Raw genomic sequence first — 27,237 nt, forward strand, 5'->3', positions numbered from 1 at the left:
GATATCTAACTTATTGGGCTGCTTAATGTAGTTTTAATAAAAACTTATCAACAGGTGATTCACAAGAAGACTACGGGGTATGTTGCCAGTTAGTGCAGCCACACCACCATCACTGATTGACAACTTTGTTTCCACTGTACATAGGCAGAACACTGCTAATCAGTGGTGTGGGCAGGGATATACAGAGTTCAGCCTTCAGAAAACTTGTAGATCTGCAGCATATAAAATAGTTTTTAATCCAAACTACAGCACCTAGTAAAAGGGATACATTGCTTGAATCAAGGTTTCTGCTGCTATCATATGTGGTAGCAAAACCTGGTGACAGACTCCCTTTAAGCGGGCTTTACACGCTAAAGATATTGCTAGCAATTGCTAGCGATATCGTACGCAAAAGCACTCGCCCCCGTCGTGCATGCGATTTCGTGTGATCGCTGCCGCAGCGAACATTATCGCTACGGCAGCGTCACACGCACTTACCTGGTCGGCGGAGTCGCTGTGACTGCCGAACAATCCCTCCCTCAAGGGGGAGGGACGTTCGGCATCACAGCGACGTCACTAAGCGGCCGGCCAATCAAAGCGGAGGGGCGGAGATGACCGCCCACCTCCTTCCTTCCACATTGCGGCCGGCGGCAGGTAAGGAGACGTTCCTCGCTCCTTCGGTGTCACACACAGCGATGTGTGCTGCCGCAGGAGCGACGAACCATTACCGATTTTTGGTTTTGGGACGACCTCTCCATGATGAACGATTTTCACCATTTTTGAGGTCACTTAAGGTCGCTGGTACGTGTCACACGCTGCGATATCGTTAGTGACGCACATCCGGCGTCATTAACAACGTGACCCCGACGATAAAACATTAACGATATCGTAGCGTGTAAAGCCCCCTTTACAGTCAGAAGCTAAAAACCCAGGCCAACTGTGTTGAGTGGTGTCACAAACAACAAAAAAGACAGACTAATTGATCCTACTAGTTATGGAAAACCAGTTTCCTTCATCAGGGGTTACCTGATCTGTGATTGGTCTGTGTTTTTTTCAGTTTGTGACGTCATTCAGCACGGTATTCAGGAGGAAAGTTTGAACCAGAAGTAGTTCTTGTGATACGTGCGCCTCTGGCCAAGACACACTATACCGCTCATCCTCCTGCAGTTCAACATGCTGAATGGGAGTAGCCCTCCCTTGATTTACTCCACATACTACCATCTGCTATATCAGGATCATCCTATCTCATCAAAACCGAGTAAAATATACAGAGTGGATTATACAGCTCAAAACAAGGAATAAGTACACCAAAAGGTGGGTACTGAAAAGAAACCTATTTTATATATTACATATGCACCAATATTTTACAAATATTTATATTAATAGTTTGTTTTATCTCTTAAAGTGAAAGAACAAGAGGTATCCATCAAATCAATATTTGGTGTGACCACATTTTGCCTTAAAAACAGCTTCAATTGTTCACATGACCGCATATGTAACCTTATCTTGCCGCGATTCCATTTAACTATTGACTGTACCTAATTTGTGACGGATCCGGCATTGTAGCAGAATACCACCGATGTGAAACCAGCCTTAGTAGGGGGCTTGTTACAAACATCTTGCAGAAGTAACAACGGATCTTCTGTGGATGTAGGTTTGCACAAATCCTTTTGGTCTTTTCATGTAATCCCAGATAGACTTAACGATGTTCTGATCAGCCTTATGTTGGGCCATAGCATAGTTTCCAGGACTCTGTTCTTCTTTACATTGAAGATGATCAGTTGCCTTCCTGATGGTATTACAAAATGGAGAAGTATCTGGTTTTATTTCTCAGTATTGAGGACACTATTAATCATAATCTTGACCAAATCCCCCAACCTCATTTGCTAAAATGCAGCCTCAAACTTGCAAGGAACCATCATCATGCCTCACTGTTTCCTATAGAAACTCATTATTGTGCAGCTCTCCAGCAATCTGGCAAACAACCTTTTTTTTTTACAGTTAAAGCACACCAATCACCAGGATTTTCCTATATAACATATACTGGCACTATCATGCTGATTCTATACATACCTTTAGTTGTCAGCTAGGATGTATAGGTTTTGAAATACAAGCAAGTAAAGTTTGTAAAATCAGCAGCTTTTTGAATGACAGCGGCTGATAGCTGGGGTGGGTATTCATAGTTATCCCCTCACCCTTTATTTATGCTAATTCTATTATAGAATCAATTTACTTTGTGACTAAAAGGACCTGTGCCAATGTCATATCCATGTGACCAGAAGGGGCAGGGCCTCAGCCATCAGAGAAATGTTGCTTCCTGGTATCAGCTATGTTGGCTAATATGCAAAGCATGGCAGAGGGTAGAGACACTCCTCTGGGCTCTTTGGATCTTCTAGTGGGTCATCAGGAGTCCTTGTATAGTTTGCACCCGACCACTGACCCATTATTAGTATTTTGAAATAAAGTGTGGTTTTAAATAAGGCAAGTGCCACACTTTTTTCTTCTTTTCTGGATGAAATTTGTAGGGACTGCTTTTCAGAGTGAGTACCACCACACCGCTGCAAAGGGTTTCCACCCAGGCCACTTTGACTGCCGTAGGGAAAGCAGAGGATCGTACTGCGGAACAGTTCTCCATTGGTCTTTCTATTTGCCAATGTTTTTGCTCTCATTAAAATAAGCCGCTGTCAGAGAACATGGGAACCCTCGGACAACCCAAATGTTTTTATGGTTAGATTATTATTGGCTAATGTATGCATAATAAATCAAGTTTTATCATTGGAATAACCGTGGGATATTACTATACTACTTTCTGTGCATGAGGATCAACAAGTATCTCTGATGTAGGCCAACCAGAGAGTGTGGTTCATAGAAAGGGAGTGTCCTCTATGTTTATTTGGGGGATGTGATCACATCGAGTCCAGTTAGCTGACATTTCTTAGTATTCTTACTCTAATTATTTTCTAACAAGTATTAGTTAATATAACAATATGAAAAATCTGTGAGGTAATTTGTACCACTCACAAGAAACAAATACAGAGACACATGCCATAGAAGTAAAGTAATTTTATTTATTTTTTTTAAACCAAAATTCTATATACATATATAGGGAAAAAAAAAGGGGGAAAAAAAAGCAACATTACAAAATAATCTGGTCAACCAGACCTCATATTCGGTACATTTTTAGGGAAGACTATTTGTATAATATATTATTACACCAGAAGGCCGAAACATTTGAAGAATATAGCGTTCTCACATACAGTGCATGAGGGGTCCCCAGAGATGAAAGGTGAACATTAACGAGTGCCTTGCAGATTGTTAATTACGTCACTGCATTCTTATGAACCTCATAGAATGATTATTTTAAACATTAGGAGAAGGTGGGACACAAAGATAACAGGAATGTGAACAAAAATTAGATACAACTAAACACTAAGCAAGACCACCTTACTCCTTCCCAAAACATTACAGCAATAACATGAGAAGTAAATATTAACGTTTCCATTATTGAAGTGTTTTCTACAGTCATTTATAGCGATAATTGCTACTCAGGCAAATACGAGGTTGTGCCCAATAAATAGCACTGATGAGCCACTGTACACACAATATGTATGGAATATAGTCAACTGCTAGGTGATACTTAGGATCAGATGACATTCTTGTATTTTGTATTCTATTCCAACCTTCCAAAAAAAAAAAAAAAAAATTTTAATATATATATAAAAAGTTATCTGAGGCTACATGTGCGACTGCAGAGCACACTAGGTAGAGAAAAACGCACAATACCACTTCAACGGAGCAAGAATTCCAGCTGTAGTTATATTGGGTGTAAATGTAGGAACATATACATTTGTAAGAAAAGACTGCTTTTCCCAAACCAACTTAAGACTTTTTACAAAATAAATAAAAAAAAAAAAAAAAAAGGAGGTAACCAATTCTGGGTTGTCTCACCCATCTATTTGACAAAGTATAAATAAGAAGGATCAATACAAGAATTCACTGGGATTTGTTTGACGTCCGTCAGCAAAGCTGGAGGTCTTCATTTACCTGTGAAGGAGAAACAAAAGGTTTGAGGAAATGCATTTCTGATATAGAACAGTAGTGAAAACTTAAAAGAGAATCTGTCAGCAGGTATTTGCTACCTCATCTGAGAGCAACATAATGTAGACAAGGAGATTCTGAGTCCAACGGTGTATCACAGATTATTGGGTACAGCCATTCAGTTACAATCACAGAATTGAGTTTTAAGCATGTAGCTGAGCCCAAGGAGCTGTCCTGCCCACAACAGGCTCTCTATAGAGATTGTGCACTGTGAGGTGTCCGTCACAGCAGGGAGAGTGTCGAACTGCCATGCACATGAGTTTCTAGTCTTGTAATGGAAATCACAGGGAACTATATCCTTTAGTTTACATAAACAATTGCAGGCACACTGATAAGAGAAGCACAGTCGCTTTTTGTTTTTTAACTGCTACAGTATGCTGTTTTCAGCTTACATAGCAAAAACCAGCTGACAGATTCCCTTTAAAGGGCGTCTTCTCCCCCCTCCTCCAAGCTCAGAATAAGGCAGTAACCAGCAAGGAGAAGAGTTCCAGCTCCACGGACATAAAAAGCTGGACTAACAGTGCTTGACACACCAGACACGTTTTTTATTACTTTAAGTGGATATGGATGTTATTTGTAATTTTTCATGTATCAATAACAGAAGATTTTTTATCTCTGAAGCTGGATCCGTTCTCCTTGCTTTCATTTACAAGTGTTTTGTCAGAAACACTATCCTTGCTCCGGGAAGGACTGGAATCAGGCATTACTGGTGAGCTGAACATTAAAGTTACAGGCACACTGATTGCACTTGGAGGAAGGCGTCCCTGTTATTCAGGAGCTCTCGGCTCTTCTCCAGATTGACAGCTTTCAGCATTATTATTGTAAATCAGTGGCAGAACAGTGGTAGGTGGGATTAGCCCACAGATAATGAATACAATAGTGTTAATTTAATAGACTGCACGCCACAGGCACACACAACGATGAGAAAATGTATGCTTTAACACAGACTTCTTTGTATTCCAAATCTGACCAAAAGTCAAACTAAGGTCAGCCATACTCACATAGCTTGTGTGTTGAAGAGGTGTGAAAGTGGAAAGCACTGTGCGGACATGGACTGCGGCGCTAAGTTCAGAGCTGGGTTGAAAGCTACAAAAATATTCAACATCAATTATATTGATATGAAGACTTTAGCAGGAAGCTCTCAATACATGCATACTCATTAGTTTACCAGAAAGAGCAGGGTTCAGGGCAGTGAAAGGAAGGAGGCCATTCAGAGTAAGAGCAGCCCGTGCAGCAAGAGGCAGCTGCAGACCTGTACCTGAAAAAATTATAGGAATTACTATATTTTAGCAGTGCTTTAAAACAGAAAACAAGTGCTACAATGTAATGTTCTTAAAGGGAATCTGTCACCAGGTTTTTGCTACCTCATCTGAGAGCAGCATAATGTAGAGGCAGAGATCCTGATTCCAGCAATGTGTCACTTACTGAGCTGTTTGCTGTCATTTGCATAAAATCATTTTTTTTCTCTGCTGCAGATCTAGCAGTTATACAGAGCTCAGGAATATGCTGGACTACCTGGCAGAGGCCAAGTAGTCCTCTAATGATAATCTACTGCTGATTAAACAGTGATTTCATCAAAACTAAACTAAGCAGCCCAGTAAGTGACACATCGCTGAAATCAAGATCTCTGCCCCTACATTATGCTTGTCTCAGATTATATGGCAAAAATGTGGTGACAAATTTCCTTTAGAAGAAGCTCCCCCACAAAATGTATTGCCTAAACCTGTGTATATATACACTGTATCACAAAAGTGAGTACACCCCTTACATTTTTGTAAAGCTTTTATTTTAGCTTTTCATAGGATAACACTGAAGATATGACACTTTGATACAATGTACAGTAGTCAGTGTACAGCTTGAATAGATGGGTAAATTTGTTGTGCCCTCTAAATAAGTCAACACAGCCAGTATTGTCAAAACCACTGGCAACAAAACTATGTACAGTGGAACCTCTGTTTACGAGTAACTTGGTATGCGAGTTTTTCGCTATATACTGTACGAGCAAATACTCATCGCACACACTTCCGGTTCTGTACTTCTGGTTCCGCGCTGTGACCCGCTCTTGCAGTCCGCACAAACACACACAAACACGCACACACACATTATGCTCACCTTACCTTCCATCGCCGGCCTCCCGGTTCTTGTAGTTCGCCGGTACAGGATGTGTATCGGGTAACCATCGCGACGATGGTGGAACTTCCGCTGTCAGCCGCTACTCAAAAGGTAGCGCGCTGACAAATCAGAGGCAAGTGGCTCCTGCCTTTGACGTCAGCGCTCTGGCAGCGGAAGCTCTAACATCGGTGGCGATGGTTACCCGATACACATCCTGTACCGGCGAACTACAAGACCAGGGAGGCCAGCGAGGGAACGGAAGGTAAGGTGAACATAATATGTGTGAGTGACAGTGAGTGAGTGAGTGAGTGAGTGAAAGAGAGAGTGAGAGAGAGTGAGAGAGAGTGAGAGAGAGTGAGAGAGAGTGAGAGAGAGTGAGAGAGAGTGAGAGAGAGTGAGAGACTCTCACTCTCTCTGATTCATACTCATTCACCACTTTATTAACCCTCAACTACCCCTCCAGGTCCCACAACGGAAATGCATGTGTTTTTTTTATTTTTTTTTTACCTGCAGCTTTTCCACATCTAATGTAACTCTAGTAGAAAAGTCTTCACAAAACACTAACATCCGCAAGAGAAATTGACATGCTGGTGATTTGAGAAAACGCACGGCAGGTCAATTTATGCAGCGGAATAAGGAGGCACAGTAGACATCAGATTTCTATAAATCCCGTCCACTCTGCTGGAACTGCTAGACACTGCATTTCTGACACACAAAAACACACAGCAGCAAAAGCTCATCATGGGAACATGGCCTTAAAGCCTTGTGCACACGCTGCGGTTTTTGACGCATTCTTTTCAAAATCTGCATCAAAAGCTGCAGGTCTCTCCTGAAGCTAGCAAATTCTATGAGGTTTCTCAAGGGCTGTGTCAAAGTTGAGGGGGTTTTTTGGTGTTTTTTTTAGCTCTTCCAGCCATAAATCTCACTATAAGACCAGAGCTGTGCGGATTACTGGGAAAACACAGCGATTGATTAGTAGATTACCACATTTTCACTACATATTTACACCGTTTTAGGTAATGAATAGATTTGAAAGAACGGTTGCTATATTTCACTGTTACTAAAGCAATTGTGCTAATCACTGCCCACTTACCTTCTGCCAATTTAGCCATAAGCTGCAGTCGTCCAGTGGCCCCCAAATCAATGCCCCTTCGCTCAAGGTCATCGTTATCAAGGAATGAGACGTCATTACTGGCATCACCTCTGTCTGTCACATGCCCAACCTTCATGGATCGACCAGCCAGTTCAAAGCCATTCAACTGATCTAGAGCCCGATGGGCGCACTCTGAATTTACAAACTGGAAGACAAAAAATGAAAAAATATAATTAATATATAATCTATTTTTCTTTCTTTCTTTTGGGGAAAAAAAAAATAAAGTAATCCATATGACTTTTTTGGGGACTTTATAACAGAATACATTCCAAACCAACACAAACCCCCCCCCCCACACACACACACACACACACACACACACACACACGTCCTAGACTAGTACAGCCCCACCTTACATCTACCCAAGTACATCAGATCGTCACTTATACTGCTCAATCATAAATGAAGACCCCCTCTTTCTAACCTGGTGTGGTTCAGCATTACTGTCAAGCTTATAATACAAAAAAAATTGTAGAAAAGGAAAAAGATGTGGCAGTCACTGATCGAGTAGAACTTCTTGATTCAGCCATTAAAATGTACAGCCGGGAATAACAGCAGAGCATTAACAATTGAGCTAGAAAAGTGCAGCCGTATACAATCTATGTGTTGCCTGTAATGCTCTCTGCTCAGCTCCCCAACCTAACATTTTAACCCCTTCACAACATATGTATATTTATGTCCCACCACTTGCTTCTTTGATGGGGGCTTGGCTTTCCCCGCACATAACGGTTGATTTGATCAGCCGTCATGTACCTTTAACAGCTGGGGGTGAATCGGAGAACCAGTTAAAACCTGCTGGTAATTTGTGACAGTGGGATTTAACATGCGCCAGCAGGGTGGGCACATCAACCTCTGATCCAATTGGCACACCCATGACATCACGGGGCGCCGATGGGTTGTCACAACCCCAGTATCTGTCATTAGAATCCTTCTGTGAACGCCGACTGTGAGCCAGCATTCATAGGAGATCGGGATTTCAGCTATACAGTGCCGCGCCGATTGCAGCTTCAATCCCATAAGGGGACTAATAAATACAATAAAAATTTTACAAATTTGATTTTTTTTCACCACTTTATAAATAAAGATGATTATTATTTAAGCACCATCATATTCTGCAGCACTTTTCTTCAATTCAGAGGGTTCAGGTACAGACAATATAAAAGGCATTACTTAGTAATACAATTCAACAGATACAAAGAGGAGTGAGGACCCTGCTCACAAGCTTACAATCCATGAGGAAATAAGGGAAGGCACAAAAAGGTGAATGGTAAAAAGTGCTTGTTTTTATGGTCCAGCCATCAATATAATAAATAGGGGAGTCAAATAACGCTGCATGAACCGGTCACTAGCCAGTATGTGTACAAGTACAGGTACAGGGGCTACTAAGTGCATGGAGGGTATAAATAAAAAAGCAAGGGACCAGATTTGGAAGAAGATTTTGTAATGGCAAAAACGGGAATAGTTAGATAAGTGAGTTGAGGCCAACCTAAAGAAATGCATTTTTAGGGAATGCTTAAAATTGGGGGTGTTGAGAATTAATCAAATTATTCAGGGTAGTGCGTTCCAGGGAATTGGAGCAGCTTGTGAAAAGTCTTGAAGACAGCTGTGAGAGGTTTGTATTATAGAAAATTTCAATCTTAGGTCATTAGCGGAATGGAGGGCACGGGTGGGGTGATAGACCGAGATGAGGGAGGAGATGTAGGGCGGTGCAGAACTGTGGAGATTCTTTGTGGGTGAGAGTGATAAGTTTATGTTGGATTCTGTAGCGGATAGGCAACTAGTGCAATGACTGGCACAGGACAGAAGCATCGGTGTAGGTGTTGGAAAGGAATATGATCCTGGCTGCGGCATTCAGAATGGATTGGAAAGGGGAGAGTTTTGTAAGGAAGGAGTCTGATTAGCAGAGCGTTGCATTAGTCCTGCGAGAATGAACAAAAACAACAGTAAACGTTTTTGCAGAGTTAATGGTTAAACAAGGTCATATTCTAAAGATGTTTTTGAGGTGTAGGCGATATGAGCGAGTGATCGGATGTAGAGAATGAAAGAGCGTTTAGAGTCAAATATAACCCAAATACAGCAGGTGCTGTTTGGGAGTAATGGTAGAACCACACACGGAAATGGCAATATTGGGTTTTTGAAGGCTAGTAGAGGGAAGCAACATGAGAAGTTCAGTTTTTGATAGTTTTCTATAGAGAGAGGAAATCATGGTACAGATGGCAGCTAGACAATAACTGGTATTTTGTAGTAATGCAGGGGTGATGTCAGGAGCAGAGCAGAAGTGTATAATTGGGTGTCAGCAACATACAGATGGTACTGAAAGCCGAATCTACTTGTAGTTTGTCCAATAGGGGCAGTATAAGAGAAGAGGGCCTGGGACTGAACCCTGAGAAACCCAGACAGTAAAAAGGGAAAAGGAGAGGAAGGGAAGCCAGCAAAAGATACAGTAAAGGTGCGGTCAGAGAAGTAGAAGGAGACACAGGAGAGCAGTGTCCTTGAACCCGATAGAGTGGAGCATAGTGAGGAAGGGCTGATGATTCATAATGTCAAATGTAGCAGAGGGGATACAGAAGAATCAGCAGGGAGTAGTGACCATTAGATTTAGATGTCAGTAGATCTCTAAGGCTGCGTACACACATCAGTTTTTGGCCATTAGGCGCAATCCGGCAGAAACATGAAAAAACGCATCCGGCGTCTGTTGACGCCGGATGCGGTTTTCCACCATAGACTTCTATTAGCGCCGGATGGCCTTGTGCTCCATCCGGCTTTAGCCGGATGCGGCAAAATTTGCTTGTCCAGCGGCCGGATGGAACACAGAGGTGGACGTTTTTCTGTCCGGCAAAAAAAAATTATCACGCCGGATCACGGATTACGACCGCCAGATCAGTTTTTTGTTTCTGGGCATGCCCAGACGGTGTGTAAAATATTCTCTCTCTCGGTCGGTCTGTCCGTCGGTCTCTCTCTCTGTCGGTCAGTGTCTCCCTTCCTCCTTTATACTCACCGACCACGGGCGTGGCGCTGCACAGCTGTCACACTGCTCTGGCGGCTTCTCCTCTTTTGAAAATGCCAGCAGCTCATTATTCCATCACGTATTCCCTGCTTCTCCCGCCCACCGGCGCCTATGATTGGTTGCAGTCAGACACGCTCCCACGCTGAGTGACAGCTGTCTCCCTGCAACCAATCACAGCCGCTGGTGGGCGGGTCTATATAGTGCAGTATAAATAAATAATTACAAAAAAACAAACAAAAAAAAAATGGCGTGCGGTCCCCCCCAATTTTGATATAGCCAAGATAAAGCCACACAGCTGATTGTATTCTCAGGATGGGGAGCTCCACGTTATGGGGAGCCCCCCAGCCTAAAAATATCAGCCAGCAGCTGCCCGGAATTGTCGCATCCATTAGATGCGACAGTCCCGGGAATCTACCCTGTTCATCCCGAAGTGCTCTGGTGCGGTGGCAATCGAGGTAATAAGGAGTTAGTGGCAGCTATGGGCTTCTGCCATTAAGTCCTAGGTTAATCATGGCAGGCGTCTATGAGACACCCACCATGATTAATCTATAGTGAAAGTAAATAAACACGAACACCGAAAAATCCTTTATTTGAAATAAAAGATAAAAAAACATATTCATTCACCACTTTATTAACCCCCAACTACCCCTCCAGGTCCCACAACGCTTTCAGCTCTGCTACATCGGAAGCTGGCAGGAGAAGCAGTTATACACCGCCGCTCCTGTGAGCTCCACGCAGCAACTGAAGTGAGTCGCGCTATCAGCGGGGACGTCACTCAGGTAATACCGGTGTGTGTGCGGTGATGATAGGGGTTGTAGTGCTTGCGTGTGTGCGGTGATGATTGGAGCGGTAGTGCCGGTGTATGTGCGGTGATGATGGGTGCAGTAGTGCCGGTGTATGTGCGGTGATGATGGGTGCAGTAGTGCCGGTGTATGTGCGGTGATGATGGGTGCAGTAGTGCCGGTGTATGTGCGGTGATGATGGGAGAGAAAGTGACGGTTTATGTGCGGTGTATTTGCAGCGATTATGGATCACCAGCCAAGGTAAAGTGGACAGCTGTGGTCTGGTATTCTCAGAATAGGGAGGTCCACGGTTATTGGATACTCCCCAGCCTAAAAATAGCAGGCCACAGCCGCCCCAGATGTGGCACATCCATTAGATACGCCAATCCTGGTGCTTCGCCCCGGCTGATCCTGTTGCGCTGGTGCAGTGGCAAACGGGGTAATAAATGGGGTTGATACCAGCTGTGCAATGTCAATTGGCATCAAGCCCTGGCATTAGTGATGTCACAACATCTATCAGATACCTGACATCCCTAATCCAGTCAGTAATTTAAAAAAAAAAAATAAAAACATTTATTTGGAAAAAAAAAAACAAAAACACTCCCCAAAACATTCCTGCTTTCACCAATTTATTGGAAATAATCAAATCCAGGTCCTGTGTAATCCAATAAGGGGGTCCCACGACGATTCATAACATACTCAGTGTCCCAGTCAATGAAGAACAGAATGTTCCCCATTCGCTGGGTGAGCAGTGCAGTGACCTAAGCTAACATCAATAGGTCAGCCCAGGTGACTGCAGGGGATGACGAGTGCTGCCGTCAAGAGGTTAGCTCAGATCATTACCTGCGGTGATTAAGTCTGCTGCACGCTTGACGCCAACGCTCGCCACTGACTGCCATTGTCCGCCGCGTTTACAGTGAAGTACCACGAGCTGCACGTGATATCACTGCTAGTCATAGTCTCGGGCTGCTCGTGAGACTTATATGAGAATGTGGCAGGCATGGAAGTCAGTGACGAGCGCTGACGTCAGGAGTGCAGCGAAGAGCGTCACACCAGGTAATGATCTGATCTAAAATCCTGATGTCGGCGCTTGTCATCCCCTCAGCGGCTCACACTGCTGTGTGAGCAGCAGCAAGGCTGGCACAGGATAGGACACAGATTGCAGGGGCACCCGACGGAAGTCACATGGAAGTGGTTCTGTGTGGCTTCCGGGAATTTTGTGGACCCATTGACTTGAATTGTGCGACAGTGCACAATTACGGAACAGAATAGGACATGTTTCATAATAATGAAATGGACATACGACATCCGATCTGTTTTTTTGCAGGAACTGATGCATGCAGAAGTGTGACGCCCTGGCAAAACCAGGTAGTCAGACAGTCTTTGGCCCCCGCATAACACCGCTCCCACACAGGGTTAAAAGCAGCCGACCTAAAACCCTAGTCACCTCCTCAGAGGACAGGCACACCAGTGGGCGGGACCAGGCGGAAAGGAAACGCCCACCTAGGGGTCTGGAGAGCCTGGGCGGGAAAACAGCAGATGAGTAGAGTGGAGTTTTGGCGTTGAGAGGAGTAAGGGGGAGAAGCTGACAGGTGTCCGGGTCGGAGCCCTAACACATTGGCTAAGTGGCAGACGGTGGTCACCGCCAGCAGGAGACGGGAAGATGGCTCGGCAGATCCGAGGTGGACCGGGGCAGGGTTGTAGCCCGCCGGTACCAACACCGGAGAACCGTCCCGGAAACTGTGCACACAAGGGGGTACTCTGACCCTGAAGCCAGGACCGGCACCAACGGCCTAGCTAATTAACCGATTGAGGGCAGCATTCCAGGTCCTGTCCCAACCTAAGTCCCGAAACGTAGACAACCACCCACAGAGAGGGATAGGGCATTTGCCAGGGCCCGGTAGATCCCACGGGTCAGTGTGTGACGGGCATGGCTCCCAACCATAGGACTGGGAGCAGGCTCCTGCGTTACACACCGGGAAGTCTAACTAAGAAAACACAAAGTGCAGAGGAAAGGTGTAGTGACCAGCCAGGATGCGGGACCAGATTTCAGGATTCAAACATGAAGGTAAAAAATTTTAATATTATGGTGAAGAATCAACAACAAGTGTGACACAATTGTGAGGTTGAACCAAAATTATTGCTTATTTTAAACTTTTTTTAAAAAAACCAAAAAACAACAAATAAAAAAACAACAAAAACTGAAAAGTAGGGCGTGCAATATTATTCGGCACCATTACTTTCAGTGCTGCAAACTCACTCCAGAAGTTCATTGAGGATCTCTGAATGATCCAATGTTGTCCTAAATGACTGATGATGATAAATATTATCCACCTCTGTGTAAACTAGGCTCCGTATAAATGCACCTGCTCTGTGATAGTCTCAGTGTCCTGTTTAAAGCACAAAGAGCATCATGAAGACAAAAGGCAGGTCCATGATACTGTTGTGGAGAAGTTTAAAGCTGGATTTGGTTACAAAAAGATTTCCAAAACTTTAACAATCCCAAGGAGCACTGTGCAAGCGATCATATTGAAATGGAAGGAGTATCATACCACTGCAAATCTACCAAGACCCGGACGTCCATCCAAACTTTCATCTCAAACAAGGAGCAGACTGATCAGAGATGCAGCCAAGAGGCCCATGATCACTCCGGATGAACTGCAGAGATCTACAGCTGAGGTGGGAGAGTCTGTCCATAGGACAACAATCAGTCGTACACTGCACAAATCTGTCCTTTATGGAAGAGTGGCAAGAAGAAAGCCATTTCTCAAAGATATCCATAAAAAGTGTTGTTTAAAGTTTCCCACAAGCCACCTGGGAGACACACCAAACATGTGGAAGAAGGTAGTCTGGTCAGATTAAACCAAAATCAAACTATTTGGGCATAATGCCAAACAATATATGTTTGGCGTAAAAGCAACACAGCTCATCACCCTGGACACACCATCCCCACTGTCAAACATGGTGGTGGCAGCATCATGGTTTGTGCCCTCTTTTCCTCAGCAGGGACAGGGAAGATGGTTAAAATTGATGGGAAAATGGATGGAGCCAAATACAGGACCATTCTTGAAGAAAACCTGTTGGAGTCTGCAAAAGACCTGAGACTGGTCTGGAGATTTGATGATCCCAAAACAAAGCAAAATCTACAATGGAATGGTTCACAAATAAACATATTCAGGTGTTAGAATGGCCAAGTCACAGTCCAGACCTGAATCTAATCGAGAATCTGTGGAAAGAGCTGAAAACTGCTGTTCACAAACGCTCTCCATCCAACCTCACTCAGCTCCTGCTATTTGCAAAGGAAAAATGGGTAAGAATTTCAGTCTCTTGATGTGCAAAACTGATACAGACATACCCCAAATGACTTGCAGCTGTAATCGCAGCAATAGGTGGCGCTACAAAGTATTGACTTAAAAGGGGACTAATAATATTGTACGCCCCACTTTTCTGTTATTTTTTAAAAAAATGTAAAAATAAGCAATAAATTTCGTTTAACTTCACAATTATGTCCCACTTGTTGTTGATTCTTCACCATAACATTAAAAAAAATGTTTTTACGTTGGAAGCGTGAAATATGGGAAAAGGATGAAATTTTTTTTTTTTTTTTTTTTAAATAGTTCATATAGGACATTTATAGGACATAACAGATATAGGAGGGCTTCTTTTATCTGGGTGAAGTTGTAGCTTTGACTGACACCATTCACTTTACCATCTATTCTACTAAGAAACAAGAAAAAAAACAAAAAAAAACAAAAAAAGGAAGGTGTAGCGGTGAAAAAAAAAAAATGCAATTCTGTAATTTATGGTTTTTTTTTACATTTTGATACACCAGACTTACGGAAACAGCAATACAAATGTATGCTTTGTACATTGCTTTCAACTAGAGCAGGGGTGGGGAACGTCCGGCCTGTGGGCCGCATGCGGCCCGCCATGACCTTTTGTGCGGCCCCCGGGCAGAGTCCCGGGAGCGGCAGCGCATGCGGCCCGCCATGACCTTTTGTGCGGCCCCCGGGCAGAGTCCCGGGGGCGGCAGTACTCTGCCGGCCCTTTAAATCTCCACATGTGCTGCTTTGAAAACACCAATGAGCTCTTTCGCTGGCAGGTTTCAGCGTACTCAGGACTTACTTTGTGGGTGGGTTTAGCGCTCTGCGCTTCCATTCCACAGCAGCTTCACTGTTTCCAGCATTGTGCCGCCCGCTCTCCGGTGCAGCGTGCCCCATCAGTGCTGTGTGCAGCTCCCACTGTGTGTGCCGCCCGCTCTCCGGTGCAGCGTGCCCCATCAGTGAAGTGTGCAGCTCCCAGTGTGTGTGTTCCCCGCTCTCCGCCCCTTGTCCTGTGCAGCATGCCCCTTGCAGTGCCGTGTGCAGCTCCCAGTGCTATGTTCTCTCCAATGCGGTGTACTCCCTAGTGCTGTCCGTACCCCCCAGTCTCCTAGTGATGTCTGTGTGCTCCCCACCTTAATGATGTCTGTGACCCCCCCCTCAGTGAGGTCTGTGTGGCCCCCCCACTTAGTGATGTCTGTGTGCCCTCTTAATGATGCCTGTGCCCACCTAGTGATGTCCGTACCCCCCCTAGTGCTCTCTGTGCTTCCCTTGTGATGTGTGCGCCCTCCCTAGTACTCTCTGTGCTGCCCTAGTGATGTGTGTGCCCCCCCATTGCCGTTTGTGCCCCACAGCAATGCTTATGCCTCCCTGTAACATAGTAATGTCTGTTCCCCAGCTCCACCCGTCATGTACAATATATGTCCCCAGCATCTCCTGTCATGTATATGCTCCCAGCCCCACCTGTCATGGATATGCCCCAGCATCTCCTGTTATGTGTATGCCCCAACCCATCCTATGATATAAACATCACATTGGAGATGCTAAGGGGCATATACATCACACCCTGGAGTACATACATCACATTGGAGATGCCCCATCAGTGCTGTGTGCAGCTCCCAGTGTGTGTGCCGTCTGCTCTCTGGTGCAGCGTGCCCCATCAGTGAAGTGTGCAGCTCCCAGTGTGTGTGCCAGCCGCTCTCCGCCCCTTGTACTGTGCAGCATGCCCCCTGCAGTGCTGTGTGCAGCTCCCAGTGCTGTGTTCTCTCCAATGCTGTGTACTCCCTAGTGCTGTCCGTGCCCCCCAGTCTCCTAGTGATGTCTGTGTGCCCCCCCACTTAGTGATGTCTGTGTGCCCCCCCACTTAGTGATGTCTGTGTGCCCCCCCACTTAGTGATGTCTGTGTGCCCCCCCCCCCACTTAGTGATGTCTGTGTGCCCCCCCCCCTAGTACTCTCTGTGCTGCCCCAGTGATGTATATGCCCCCAGCCCCACCTGTCATGGATATGCCCCCAGTGTCTCCTGTTATGTGTATGCCCCAACCCCTCCTGTGATATATACCTCACAGGAGGGGCTGGGCGCATATACCTCACAGGAGGGGCTGGGCGCATATACCTCACAGGAGGGGCTGGGCGCATATACCTCACAGGAGGGGCTGGGCGCATATACCTCACAGGAGGGGCTGGGCGCATATACCTCACAGGAGGGGCTGGGCGCATATACCTCACAAGAGGGGCTGGGCGCATATACCTCACAGGAGGGGCTGGGCGCATATACCTCACAGGAGAGGCTGGGCGCATATACCTCACAGGAGAGGCTGGGCGCATATACCTCACAGGAAAGGCTGGGCGCATATACTTCACAGGAGAGGCTGGGCGCATATACCTCACAGGAGAGGCTGGGCGCATATACCTCACAGGAGAGGCTGGGCGCATATACCTCACAGGAGAGGCTGGGCGCATATACCTCACAGGAGAGGCTGGGCGCATATACATGAAAGGAGAGGCTGAAAGCATATACATCACAGAAGGGGGCATATACATGTCCCCCGCCCCTCGTGTGATGTATGTGCCCCCAGTGTCTCCTGTGATGTAGGTATCTCCTGTGATGTATATACAGCAGTCCCAGCGTCTCCTATGTGATGTATATGCCAACAGCCCCTTCAGTGATGTATGTGTCTCCTGTGATTTATATACACCAGTCCCTGTGTCTGTTGTGTGATGTATATGGTCTAGTAATCTTATTATCACTAAGAGTTGCCTGCGCTCCAGACCCTGACGAACCTGGAAAAGAGAGAAGCAACATAAGTAGCACCGAACATCAGAGCCGCACAGAAGAGAAGCAGCTGCGGCCATCACAGTAGGGGTGAGATAATTAACTGTTTGACCAAATATAGCCGGTTCACTTTCACATTGATAATTTTGTGTGGCCCCCAAAGGTTGGCAGAAGTTTCAAAATGGCCCCCGGCAGTAAAAAGGTCATACACACACATATATATATATATATATATATATATATATATATATATATATATATATATATATATATATATATATATATATATATATATATATATATATATATATATATATATATATATATATATATATATATATATATATATATATATATATATATATATATATATATATACTAGAAGGTGGCCCGATTCTACGCATCGGGTATTCTAGAATTTACGTATTGTGTAGTTCATGTATGATTTTTGTTTATATATATATATATATATATATATATATATATATATATATATATATATATAGAGATGTTGTTGTGTGTAGTTACCAAGTGTTTGTGTAGGCGCTGTACATGTTCTGGGTGTTGTCTGGGTGTGGCGGGGGGTGAGAGCGGTGTTGTATGTGTGTTGCGTGTGTTGCGTTGTTTGTGGAGCGCTGTGTGTCTGTAGCGTTGTGTGTGTGTGTTGCGCGGTTTGTGTGTGTGTGGTGTGTTTTGGGGGGAGGTATGTTTTGTGCAATGTGTGTGTTGTGCGGTATGTGCGTATATTTGTGTGTGCAGCGTTGTCTGTGTGTGTGGGTGTCTGTGTAGGGCAGTTGTTTGTGGTTCCCAGTGTGTGTGTGTGTGTGTGTGTGTGTGGTGTGTTGTGCAGTGCGCGCGTGTGTGTGTGTGTGTGTGCATCAGCCTCTCTTCTCTCAGCCTACCTCTCCCAGCCTCCCTCCTCCCAGCCTCCCTCAGCATCAGCCTCCCTCTCCCAGCCTCCCCAAGCATCAGCCTCCACCAGCATCAGCCTCTCTCCTTCCAGCCTCCCCCAGCATCAGCCTCCGCCAGCATCAGCCTCTCTCCTTCCAGCCTCCTCCAGCATCAGCCTCCCTCTCCCAGCCTCTCTCCTCCCAGCCTCCGTCCTCCCAGCCTTCCCCAGCATCAGCTTTCCCCTCCCAGCCTCCCTCAGCATCAGCCTTCCCCAGCATCAGCCTCTCTCCTCCCAGCCTCAGCCTCTCTCCTTCCAGCCTCCCCCAGCATCAGCCTCTCTCCTTCCAGCTTCCCTCAGCATCAGCCTCCCCTTCCCAGCCTTCCCCAGGATCAGCCTCTCTCCTCCCAGCCTCCTTCCTCCCAGCCTCCCTCAGCATCAGCCTTCCGCTCCCAGTCTCCCCCAGCATCAGCCTCCACCAGCATCAGCCTCTCTCCTTCCAGCCTCCCCCAGCATCAGCCTCCCCTTCCCAGCTTTCCCCAGGATCAGCCTCTCTCCTCCCAGCCTCCTTCCTCCCAGCCTCCCCCTCCCAGCCTCCCTCAGCATCAGCCTTCCGCTCCCAGTCTCCCCCAGCATCAGCCTCCCCAAGCATCAGCCTCCCCCAGCATCAGCCTCTCTCCTTCCAGCCTCCCTCAGCATCAGCCTCCCGTTCCCAGCCTTCCCCAGGATCAGCCTCCTTCCTCCCAGCCTCCCTCAGCATTAGCCTTCCCCTCCCAGCCTCCCCCAGCATCAGCCTCCCCAAGCATCAGCCTCCACCAGCATCAGCCTCCACCAGCATTAGCCTCCACCAGCATTAGCCTCTCTCCTTCCAGCCTCCCCCAGCATCAGCCTCCCCAAGCATCAGCCTCCACCAGCATCAGCCTCCCTCGTCCCAGCCTCCCCCTCCCAGCCTCCCCCAGCATCAGCCTCTCTGCTCCCAGCCTCCTCCAGCACGCCGTGCTCCTCTGCCGACACTCACACACCCGATCGCATCCACTCACACACACCCGATCGCATCCACTCACACACACCCGATCGCATCCACTCACACACACAGACACTGACGATATCGCACATACGCGCTTATACTCACAACATCCGGAGGTATCACATGCTTCTGGCCATGTGATCCTCCCGCAGGTCCTGGAAGCTAACAGCACAGTATCGCCGCCGAGAAGCAAGCGATATCCCAGGATGTTGTGAGTATGTGGATGCGATGTGATGTGTGTGTGAGAGTGAGTGTGATCTGATTTGTGTGTGTGTGTGTGTGTGTGCTGTTATGTGTGTGTGCTGTTATGTGTCTGTATTTTCCGCCGCTGCAGGACCTTGATGTGTGGATGCGATGTGATGTGTGTGTGAGGTGTGTGTGAGAGTGAGTGTGAGCCGGTGTACACTGGTAACTATGATACACATCGGGTAACTAAGGGACCTTAGTTACCCGATGTGTATAATGGTTACCAGCTTTCACGGCCTCCGTCAAGATCCCAGCATCGCAAGGTTATGTGTGGCGCTGCTGGGATCCTGACGGAGCCGGTGTAGAAGCAAGAGATATCCCAGCATGTTGTGATGTGTGAGGTGTGTGTGAGAGTGAGTGTGATCTGATGTGTGTGTGTACTCACCTGGGAGTCGCGGCTCCGTGTCAGTTGGGCCAGAGCGAGCGTGCATTGCGTGAGGGGGGCGGGGCCTGCAGAGAGCCGGGGCGAGAGGCCAATCCGTGTGGGGGGGCGGGGCCATGGCGAGCCCAGCGGCCAATCAGCTTTGTGTCACCGTAAGGACACAATTTCGGAGCATGACAGACAGACAGACAGAATAAGGCAATTATATATATAGATACACATATAATATATATATATATATATATATATATATATATATATATATATATATATATATATCTAGATAGATATTATAATATAGATAGATAGATACACACATACATACATACATACATAAACTCACATACATTACACAATGAAAAAAAGTACGTTTTCAGTTTCCCCCACTGAACTTCAATCTCAACCTTCTTTATTGAAATGTATATTGTAATCATGCTCTCTTATAAGTCCCAGAATCCCAGCACCAGGTCTTCACTGAAATACTGTTGACTGTCATCGCAGACCCCAGAATACTGTGGCAGCCCATTAGCACCCTATGATTAGCTCGCAGAGAAATAAAGTCATCTGGATCGGAATTGGGTCGGATTATGTAGTTTACAGCTTAACAATACGGATCAGAGATCACTGCAATCCATGTTGTGTTACATAGCCAGCATCTTGCTTATATGGAGTAGGAAGCAGTTAAAAGATAGAAAGGGTTAACTCCCCTTGTTACAGTTGTTTAAGTTTTATTGTGGCCTTGATGATTGTCACTAAAAGAAGAGATATACACACGCTGATCGACCCACGCTTATTGTGATCAAATATATCAATGTACTACTTTCCCATGTAACCTGAATGGTTTTGTTTGACTACCTTATTGGAAAATTAATAAAAATGATAAATATTAAAAAGGGTTAACATACTGTATGTCATTATAACCATTTGACACTTACAGTTATAAATCCATAGCCCTTTGACCGTCCAGTGTCAAGTTCTCTCAAGAGTTGAATATTCTCAATCTGTGTGAAGATTGCAAGAAACACATTACCTCCTGAAATAGTTTGTCAAGTGTCTCATATTAAGTAAGCAAAGCAAATGGTTAAGTTTACCTTTCCAAAGGGTTCAAAGATCCCCCTTAGCATGTCCTCTGTGATGTTTAAGTGTAAAGATCCAACATACAGACGCGTGGGTCCAGAATTACTTCTTTGCATATTACTTGCCATTGCAGCCAGGCGGTTCTTCTCAGCCTAAAAGAAAAAACTGACTGACTGAACTTTGATAGCTTGGTGCTAAACTAAAAATTCGAATCCATTGCTTAGGTGTGTCTTCAAGCGAAGATAGGTGTAGACACACTAAGACCCTTTTCTCTGTCGCTACATTGGGGGGGGGGGGGGGGGGGACACAGGAAACCATGGGGTGTATGCTCCTGACACTAGGAGGCTGATACCAGGGAAGGAAAACGATAGCTCCTTCTCAATAGGATACACCCCCCAACCAAAGCCAAGCTGATCAGTCTTCGCATAGGGTCAATAAGAGGCAGACACTGTTCCCCATGGACCCGTTTTACCTCACGTTTGTTGTTTTTGTTTAACTTCGCTTTTTTTTTGTCTTTCAGGTTCAGCTTGTGATTGGTTGAACAGTATGAGAGCAGCTCTGTCATCCCCTAAGAGACTGAGAGAACAGTGTGGTCTGGTCCAAGTCATACTCTCTCCGGTCTGTGTGGCAGGACCTTTACCCCTAACACTTCCGTGGTTGCTGACATGCAGGCGGTCGGTCCTTGCCATCCATCTCCAGTCCCGCTCTCCCACCAGACTGAGACAGTGCAGGAAGGGAAGACAGGCTAGGAACATTAAAAACTACTGCGACTCCCATCCTCAGGGTTCCTGAAGACAGTCTTCAAAGTATGTGAACAAGGAGCTGGATTTCATCTTCAGGAAAAAAGGAATTAATATCTAAAATTTAGGCCCCTGCTTCATTGAGGCCTAGTCATCCTGTTAGGCTTCGCCCCTCAGCAAAGCCCTCCGGTGACATGTGGGCGGTCCTAGCACGCTTTTTCTGTCCTCGCCCAGCCCTCAGTCTATGGCATTCCAACTTTGACTTCAGCTATGAAGCGTTTACCTATGCCACCAAATGCCTGGCAACTTGTCCACTACCCACAGTGAGTCAGTCACATCACCTACCACATCGCTGACAACAGCAGTGGTCCAAGTGCTTTGCCAATTCCAAGTGAGTCAAATCTACCACATACCTCATCGCAGCCTTGGTTCTAGTACTCAGTCCACTATTTAGTCAGACCCACCAGCAACCACATACAACATTAATCATTAAACATCGAGTCAAGACCTCTGTCCACTATCCACTATAAACCACATGGCTGATCGCAGCAACAGTCAGAGTGCTCTAATCACTATCCAGAGAGTCCAACCCGTCATCTACCATGAACCACATGGCTGATCGCAGTGCGGTCCCAGTGGCTTTAGGCAGTGTCATTGCCTCAGCCTTCATTTCTGTTAGTCAGGACCTACTTTCTTACACAATTTGTATCACAACAGGTCCTTCGCCAGCTACAGACAATATAAGAGAGCCTCTTCAGCGCAGTAATTCTAGTCGTATTTTGGTCTTTCCCTCCCAGGGACTAGATCAGAACCCTCAGGCTTATCACGTATTTCACCCCAACAGCTCATACCACCATACAGAATCCCTGGCTAAGACCACATCTGTGGTTCCTAAAGCCAGACTTTTGACCAGTGTTCACTGCTAGTTGTGTTGGCAACACTGTCCTTACCGTTCCTGTTTTCCTGCACCATGAATCTTTAAAAGGATTCCTTCAACGCGTTGTCAGACCTCACAGAGCAGTTTGCCAATATTAGTAAGTAGATCCGTGTCTGTTCGTCCTTCCTTCCTTAATTTTGCTTAAACAAGGTAGTCCTGCATCGGGGTTCCTTTCCTTCTTGTCCCCCTGACCAGCCTCTAAGATACATTGTACCTGGACAGAGTGTGTCTCAGCGCCCATATCTGTCTACGACAGCTTTCTTAAACACCCAGATTCTTTCTTTGTGATCCAGAGAGTCACCTTAATGGTCTTCCTGTCTGGTTCCACTCTGCCATCATGGACGCATATTGGGCAAGGGATAGAGCGTCCTCTCCAGGGTTCCGGCTCTCATCACTTGTAACTGGGGTCTTCAGGGACCATTCGTTGTCAGGTCTCGATTTGTCAGCCATCGATGCGGTTTTTTAGTTATCATCACTTACCCTTTCCAAGTTCTACAGATGCCACACCTTCATGCCCTTTTGTCTTGGCAGGTTCGGCAGTAAGGCCTTGCAAATTACAGTGGCCAGTTTCCGATATGAGAATCTCATCTGTGCGCTTCTATTTTTCTTTTCCTTTTTCTTTTCCGCTTGGAGATTGCTTTGGGACATCCCATGGTTTCCAATGTCTCCCAATGAAGTGACAGAGAAAAGACGATGGGTACTCACCGTAAAATCTCAGAGCCTTCATTGGGGGATACAGCGACTGCCGTTTTTAAATGTTCTGTTGGGGCAGCCTGCATTTTATTTCAGGTTACTTCTCCTACTGCTTTCACACTAACTCAGAGGTCCCCAACTCCAGTCCTCAAGGCCCACCAACAGTGCAGGTTTTTGAGATTTCCTTAGTATTGCACAGGTGTTAATGTAGTTACCTGCCCAGGTGCTGGTTCCAATGCTAAGGAAATCCTGAAAACATGCACTGTTGGTGGGCCTTGAGGACTGGAGTTGGGGAACCCTGCACTAACTGATCAGCTTGGCTATGGTTGGTGGGTGTATACTACTTAGGAGAAGCTAACTTTTTTCTTGGCTAGTTTTAGCCTAGTGGCATCAGAATACACCCATGAAGGTTCTGACAAAGATTTTACAGTGAGTACCCAAAATCTTCTTTTACACAGGCCAATAAATGATCTTCCATATGTGCAGACAATTAAGCGTCATTTGTTGACCGCACATAAAGTATAAACAGGGACGACATTGCTTCTGTTCGTAGATTGTTATGGTTATAATAATATCAAATGTGTATGAAGGGATTTAGGCATACTTCACAATAATTAAACATCAAAAAGGGTAATATAAAGATGGCATAATGCCAACTTCACTTAAAAGTAAATCTGTCATATCCCCAAACAATATTCACCTGCAAATATAGGGTTAATCTGGAGGTTAATAGGGTCACAATTGTTTGGCCACTGCACTGAAAGCATGGCTATCAGGGCAAAAACTTTATTCCTCCTAGGAGCTGCTGGCTTTCAATCATACAGGCGTGGCTTCAGTCTCTGTTCAATACACAGTGCTCAGCAGCGGTAGACACACCCTGGCATCTTGATTGACCGCTAGCCCTTTAATAATTAGTCAAGGTCCAATCTCTGGCACTTCAGCCCATTCAGCCTCAGGAATGGTAGGCTCCCAGAATTGGATTGCACCAATAAAAAAGATCTGCGATATGCCATTAGTTTACAACTAGGGATGATCAAATATCACAAATATTCAGCAACATTCTGCTTCGCGAATATCCGACGAATAGGTCGCCGCTATGAGAATATTTGATGCGCAATGTAAGTCTATGGGAAGCCCGAATAGTTGCTATTCGGTAACTATTCGGATTTCCCATAGACTTACATTGCGCATCGAATATTCGCAAATAGTCGAATAGCGGCGACCTATTCAGCGAATATGGGCGTTGCCGAATATTTGCGGTATTCGATCATCCCTATTTACAACAATTATTCTGCTTTTCTCTTCATTGCAACGTCTAGTAACATGTTTAGGACAATCACTTTTACAGTTCGCGCTCTTACCTGTGAAGCCTGCACAATGATCGGAACACCCAACAACCTTTGCCCAGTTAGCCCAATGGCTAAAGGCACAGATTGGATGTCAGTAAACTCAACATACGCTATGCCCTTTGACCTTCTTGAGTTTCTGTCAGATATCATCCTTACATCACGTACCTAAAACATAAAATTAAAAGTTAGGGGGAAGAAAAAAAAAAAAAAGATAAAGAAGATGCATAGTTTAATGCAGTAATTGTGAAGAAGTGACTAACTTTGCCAATTGCTGAAAAGAAGTCTTCCAAGTCTCTTGGGCGAATGCGAGCAGCCAGCTGCATACAGAACACTGTCCGTGCATCCCTTTCTTGTGGGCTTATGTTAGATTGAGGTTGCCTAATAACAGAAAGTGAAGATTATAATTATTAATTTCAATATCTGCTATAATGTACTGTAGAAAAGCTAAGTAACCCCTAGTAAAATAAATTACACCAATATACCCCGAGGCTATGAGCACTCATGGAATTGACAGCAAGAGTACAGTAATCATGCGGACTGGAGACACGACGTGTACTCCCACTGAAGATGGTCTCCCAGCAGAAAACGAGACTTACATTGGCTACACACGCTCGGTTATTGAGATGAAGAACATAATATTTGATCCTGCAACAATTACAAGTAAAAATTCCAGCAATATTGCATATATCATGATTTTACAGTAAATGTGTATTTCTATGCAGAACCAGTCATATGGTTAGTGTCGTCTATAAATCTCCTGTACTCAAATAACAAGACCTGGAAATCTATACCTGCAAGAATAGAAAGCACACCTTAAAACGGGCCGTCCAGTCTTGTGATAAAAGTTCACAGTCACAAAGACTTTTGATTGAATCCTTAAAGTGCACACACCACACACTGTCAGGATTCTCCAGTATTGCTATTGAGACTAGGCAGTGATGTGATCGGAAGTATAGGATTTGCATATTTCCTCCCACATACCGACTAGATGTGCTCGGACTCATTCGAGTTAAGGCGGCGTTACACGCACCAATTTATCGTGCGATCGCACCCGCCCCTGTCGTTTGTGCGTCACGGGCAATTCATTGCCCGTGTCGAACAAAGTGGTTAAACCCCCGTCACACGTACTTCCTTCCCTAACGACGTCGCTGTGGGCGGTGAACATCCTCTTCCTGAAGGGGGAAGAGATGTTCGACGTCACACAGCGGCCGCCCAATAGAAGCGGAGGACGTAACATCCCGCCCACCTCCTTCTTTCCGCATTGCCGGCGGGACGCAGGTAAGCTGTATTCGTCGTTCCCGGGGTGTCACACGGAGCGATGTGTGCTGCCTCGGGAACGATGAACAACCAGCATGCAGAAGGAGGAACGACTTTATGAAAATGAACGATGTGTCAACGATAAGGTGAGTATTTTTGCTCGTGCACAGTCGTTCGTAGCTGTCACACGCTACGATATCTCTAACGATGCCGGATGTGCGTCACGGAATCCGTGACCCCGACGACATATCGTTAGATATATCGTAGCGTGTGACTCCGCCCTTACTCATATTGATCTAGGCCGTGCATGTCTAGTCAAACTTTGGAAGTATGTAAATCATGTGGCCGCCCAGTGCATGTGCTGTAAGGATGTAGACGTCTGCAGACATAAAACAGTCATAGACAGCTGACTTTTACCCGTAGACCAGACACCCCTTTTAGGCTGAGTTTTCAGTAAGTTTTTGACTGCGTATTTTCACTACATCAAAAACCCCCCAAAAAACAGCATCTTATGGTTCCAACAAACTGGATGGGATTTATAGAAATCTCTTGCTCACTGTGCTTTTTTTTTTTTAACTCAGTGTAAATTGACCTTGTGCTTCAAATCCACAAAACATGTTAAAATTCTCATAGACTTGCATTACATGCAGAAAACGGCAGGTGAAAAATGAGTTTCTGCTGCGGAAACGCAAAAAAACTGCAATAAAGTTTATTCAAAGCCAAATACCAGGAAGTATGAAAAACAAAGCAGCTTAAACATGATGGAAAAAGAGACAAAACAAGTGGCAAAGATGAGATAAAAGCAAACACAAAAATGCAATGAAACAAAAAAACACCCACAAACTAAAATTATTTAATAGGTGAAGAAACGCTGCAAAAAAAAAATTCTACATCAAAAACTCCCCGAAAGACAATTGTGGGAATGTAGCCTTAATGTTCAACCTGTGAGGGAACTGAGTATAGCTTCCAATACACACCTTAGGGGACTCCTTTCTTTGTGTCGAGGACTGTGACTCCTGCTGCGTGTGCGATGTCGTCTGGTGAGGAAAAACACAGTTAAAAGTATATCTACATTAGTATTTATTGCTCAACACAAGGGTAGGCAAAAACAAAGCTATATTATAATATACAGTATTTTATAATACTTATAATACTTCCAAATTTTTAGTTTTTCTGTTTTTTTTCTTTATAGGTACAGTATATTTTTGACTAAATTGTTCTTTTATTCTATAAACTACTGACAACGTCTCCAAATTTCCAAGCAATAAATGTTGTATTTATTTTCTGAAAATGAGAAATGGTCAACATAAGAAAAAACAATGCATTGCTTTCATACACCTCAGATAATGCAAAGAAAACAAGTTCATAATCATTTAGAAACAACAATACTGATAATGTTTTAACTCAGGAAGAGT

General features: G+C 45.1%; 1 protein-coding gene across 5 annotated transcripts in view; it reads right to left on the reverse strand.

The window, feature by feature from the left end:
* Positions 1-3,027: 3,027 nt before the first annotated feature.
* Positions 3,028-27,237, reverse strand: part of RBM23 (RNA binding motif protein 23) — a 47,291-nt gene continuing 23,081 nt past the window's right edge. For 4 of the 5 annotated variants that reach the window (XM_075340921.1, XM_075340903.1, XM_075340912.1 and 1 more), the window contains exons 6-14: positions 26,800-26,859; positions 24,826-24,943; positions 24,578-24,730; positions 20,861-20,998; positions 20,705-20,770; positions 7,283-7,487; positions 5,246-5,335; positions 5,079-5,163; positions 3,028-4,023 (exon numbers count right to left, since the gene is read on the reverse strand). In XM_075340921.1, coding sequence (XP_075197036.1) covers positions 4,020-4,023; positions 5,079-5,163; positions 5,246-5,335; positions 7,283-7,487; positions 20,705-20,770; positions 20,861-20,998; positions 24,578-24,730; positions 24,826-24,943; positions 26,800-26,859 — 919 coding nt within the window. In that variant the 3' untranslated portion in view covers positions 3,028-4,019. Of the gene's footprint in view, positions 4,024-5,074; positions 5,164-5,245; positions 5,336-7,282; positions 7,488-20,704; positions 20,771-20,860; positions 20,999-24,577; positions 24,731-24,825; positions 24,944-26,799; positions 26,860-27,237 lie in introns of those variants that run through there. The other variant, XM_075340936.1, reaches the window with a different exon arrangement.

This window comes from Anomaloglossus baeobatrachus, chromosome 1 (assembly GCF_048569485.1).
Source record: "Anomaloglossus baeobatrachus isolate aAnoBae1 chromosome 1, aAnoBae1.hap1, whole genome shotgun sequence".
Classification (NCBI taxonomy): domain Eukaryota; kingdom Metazoa; phylum Chordata; class Amphibia; order Anura; family Aromobatidae; genus Anomaloglossus; species Anomaloglossus baeobatrachus.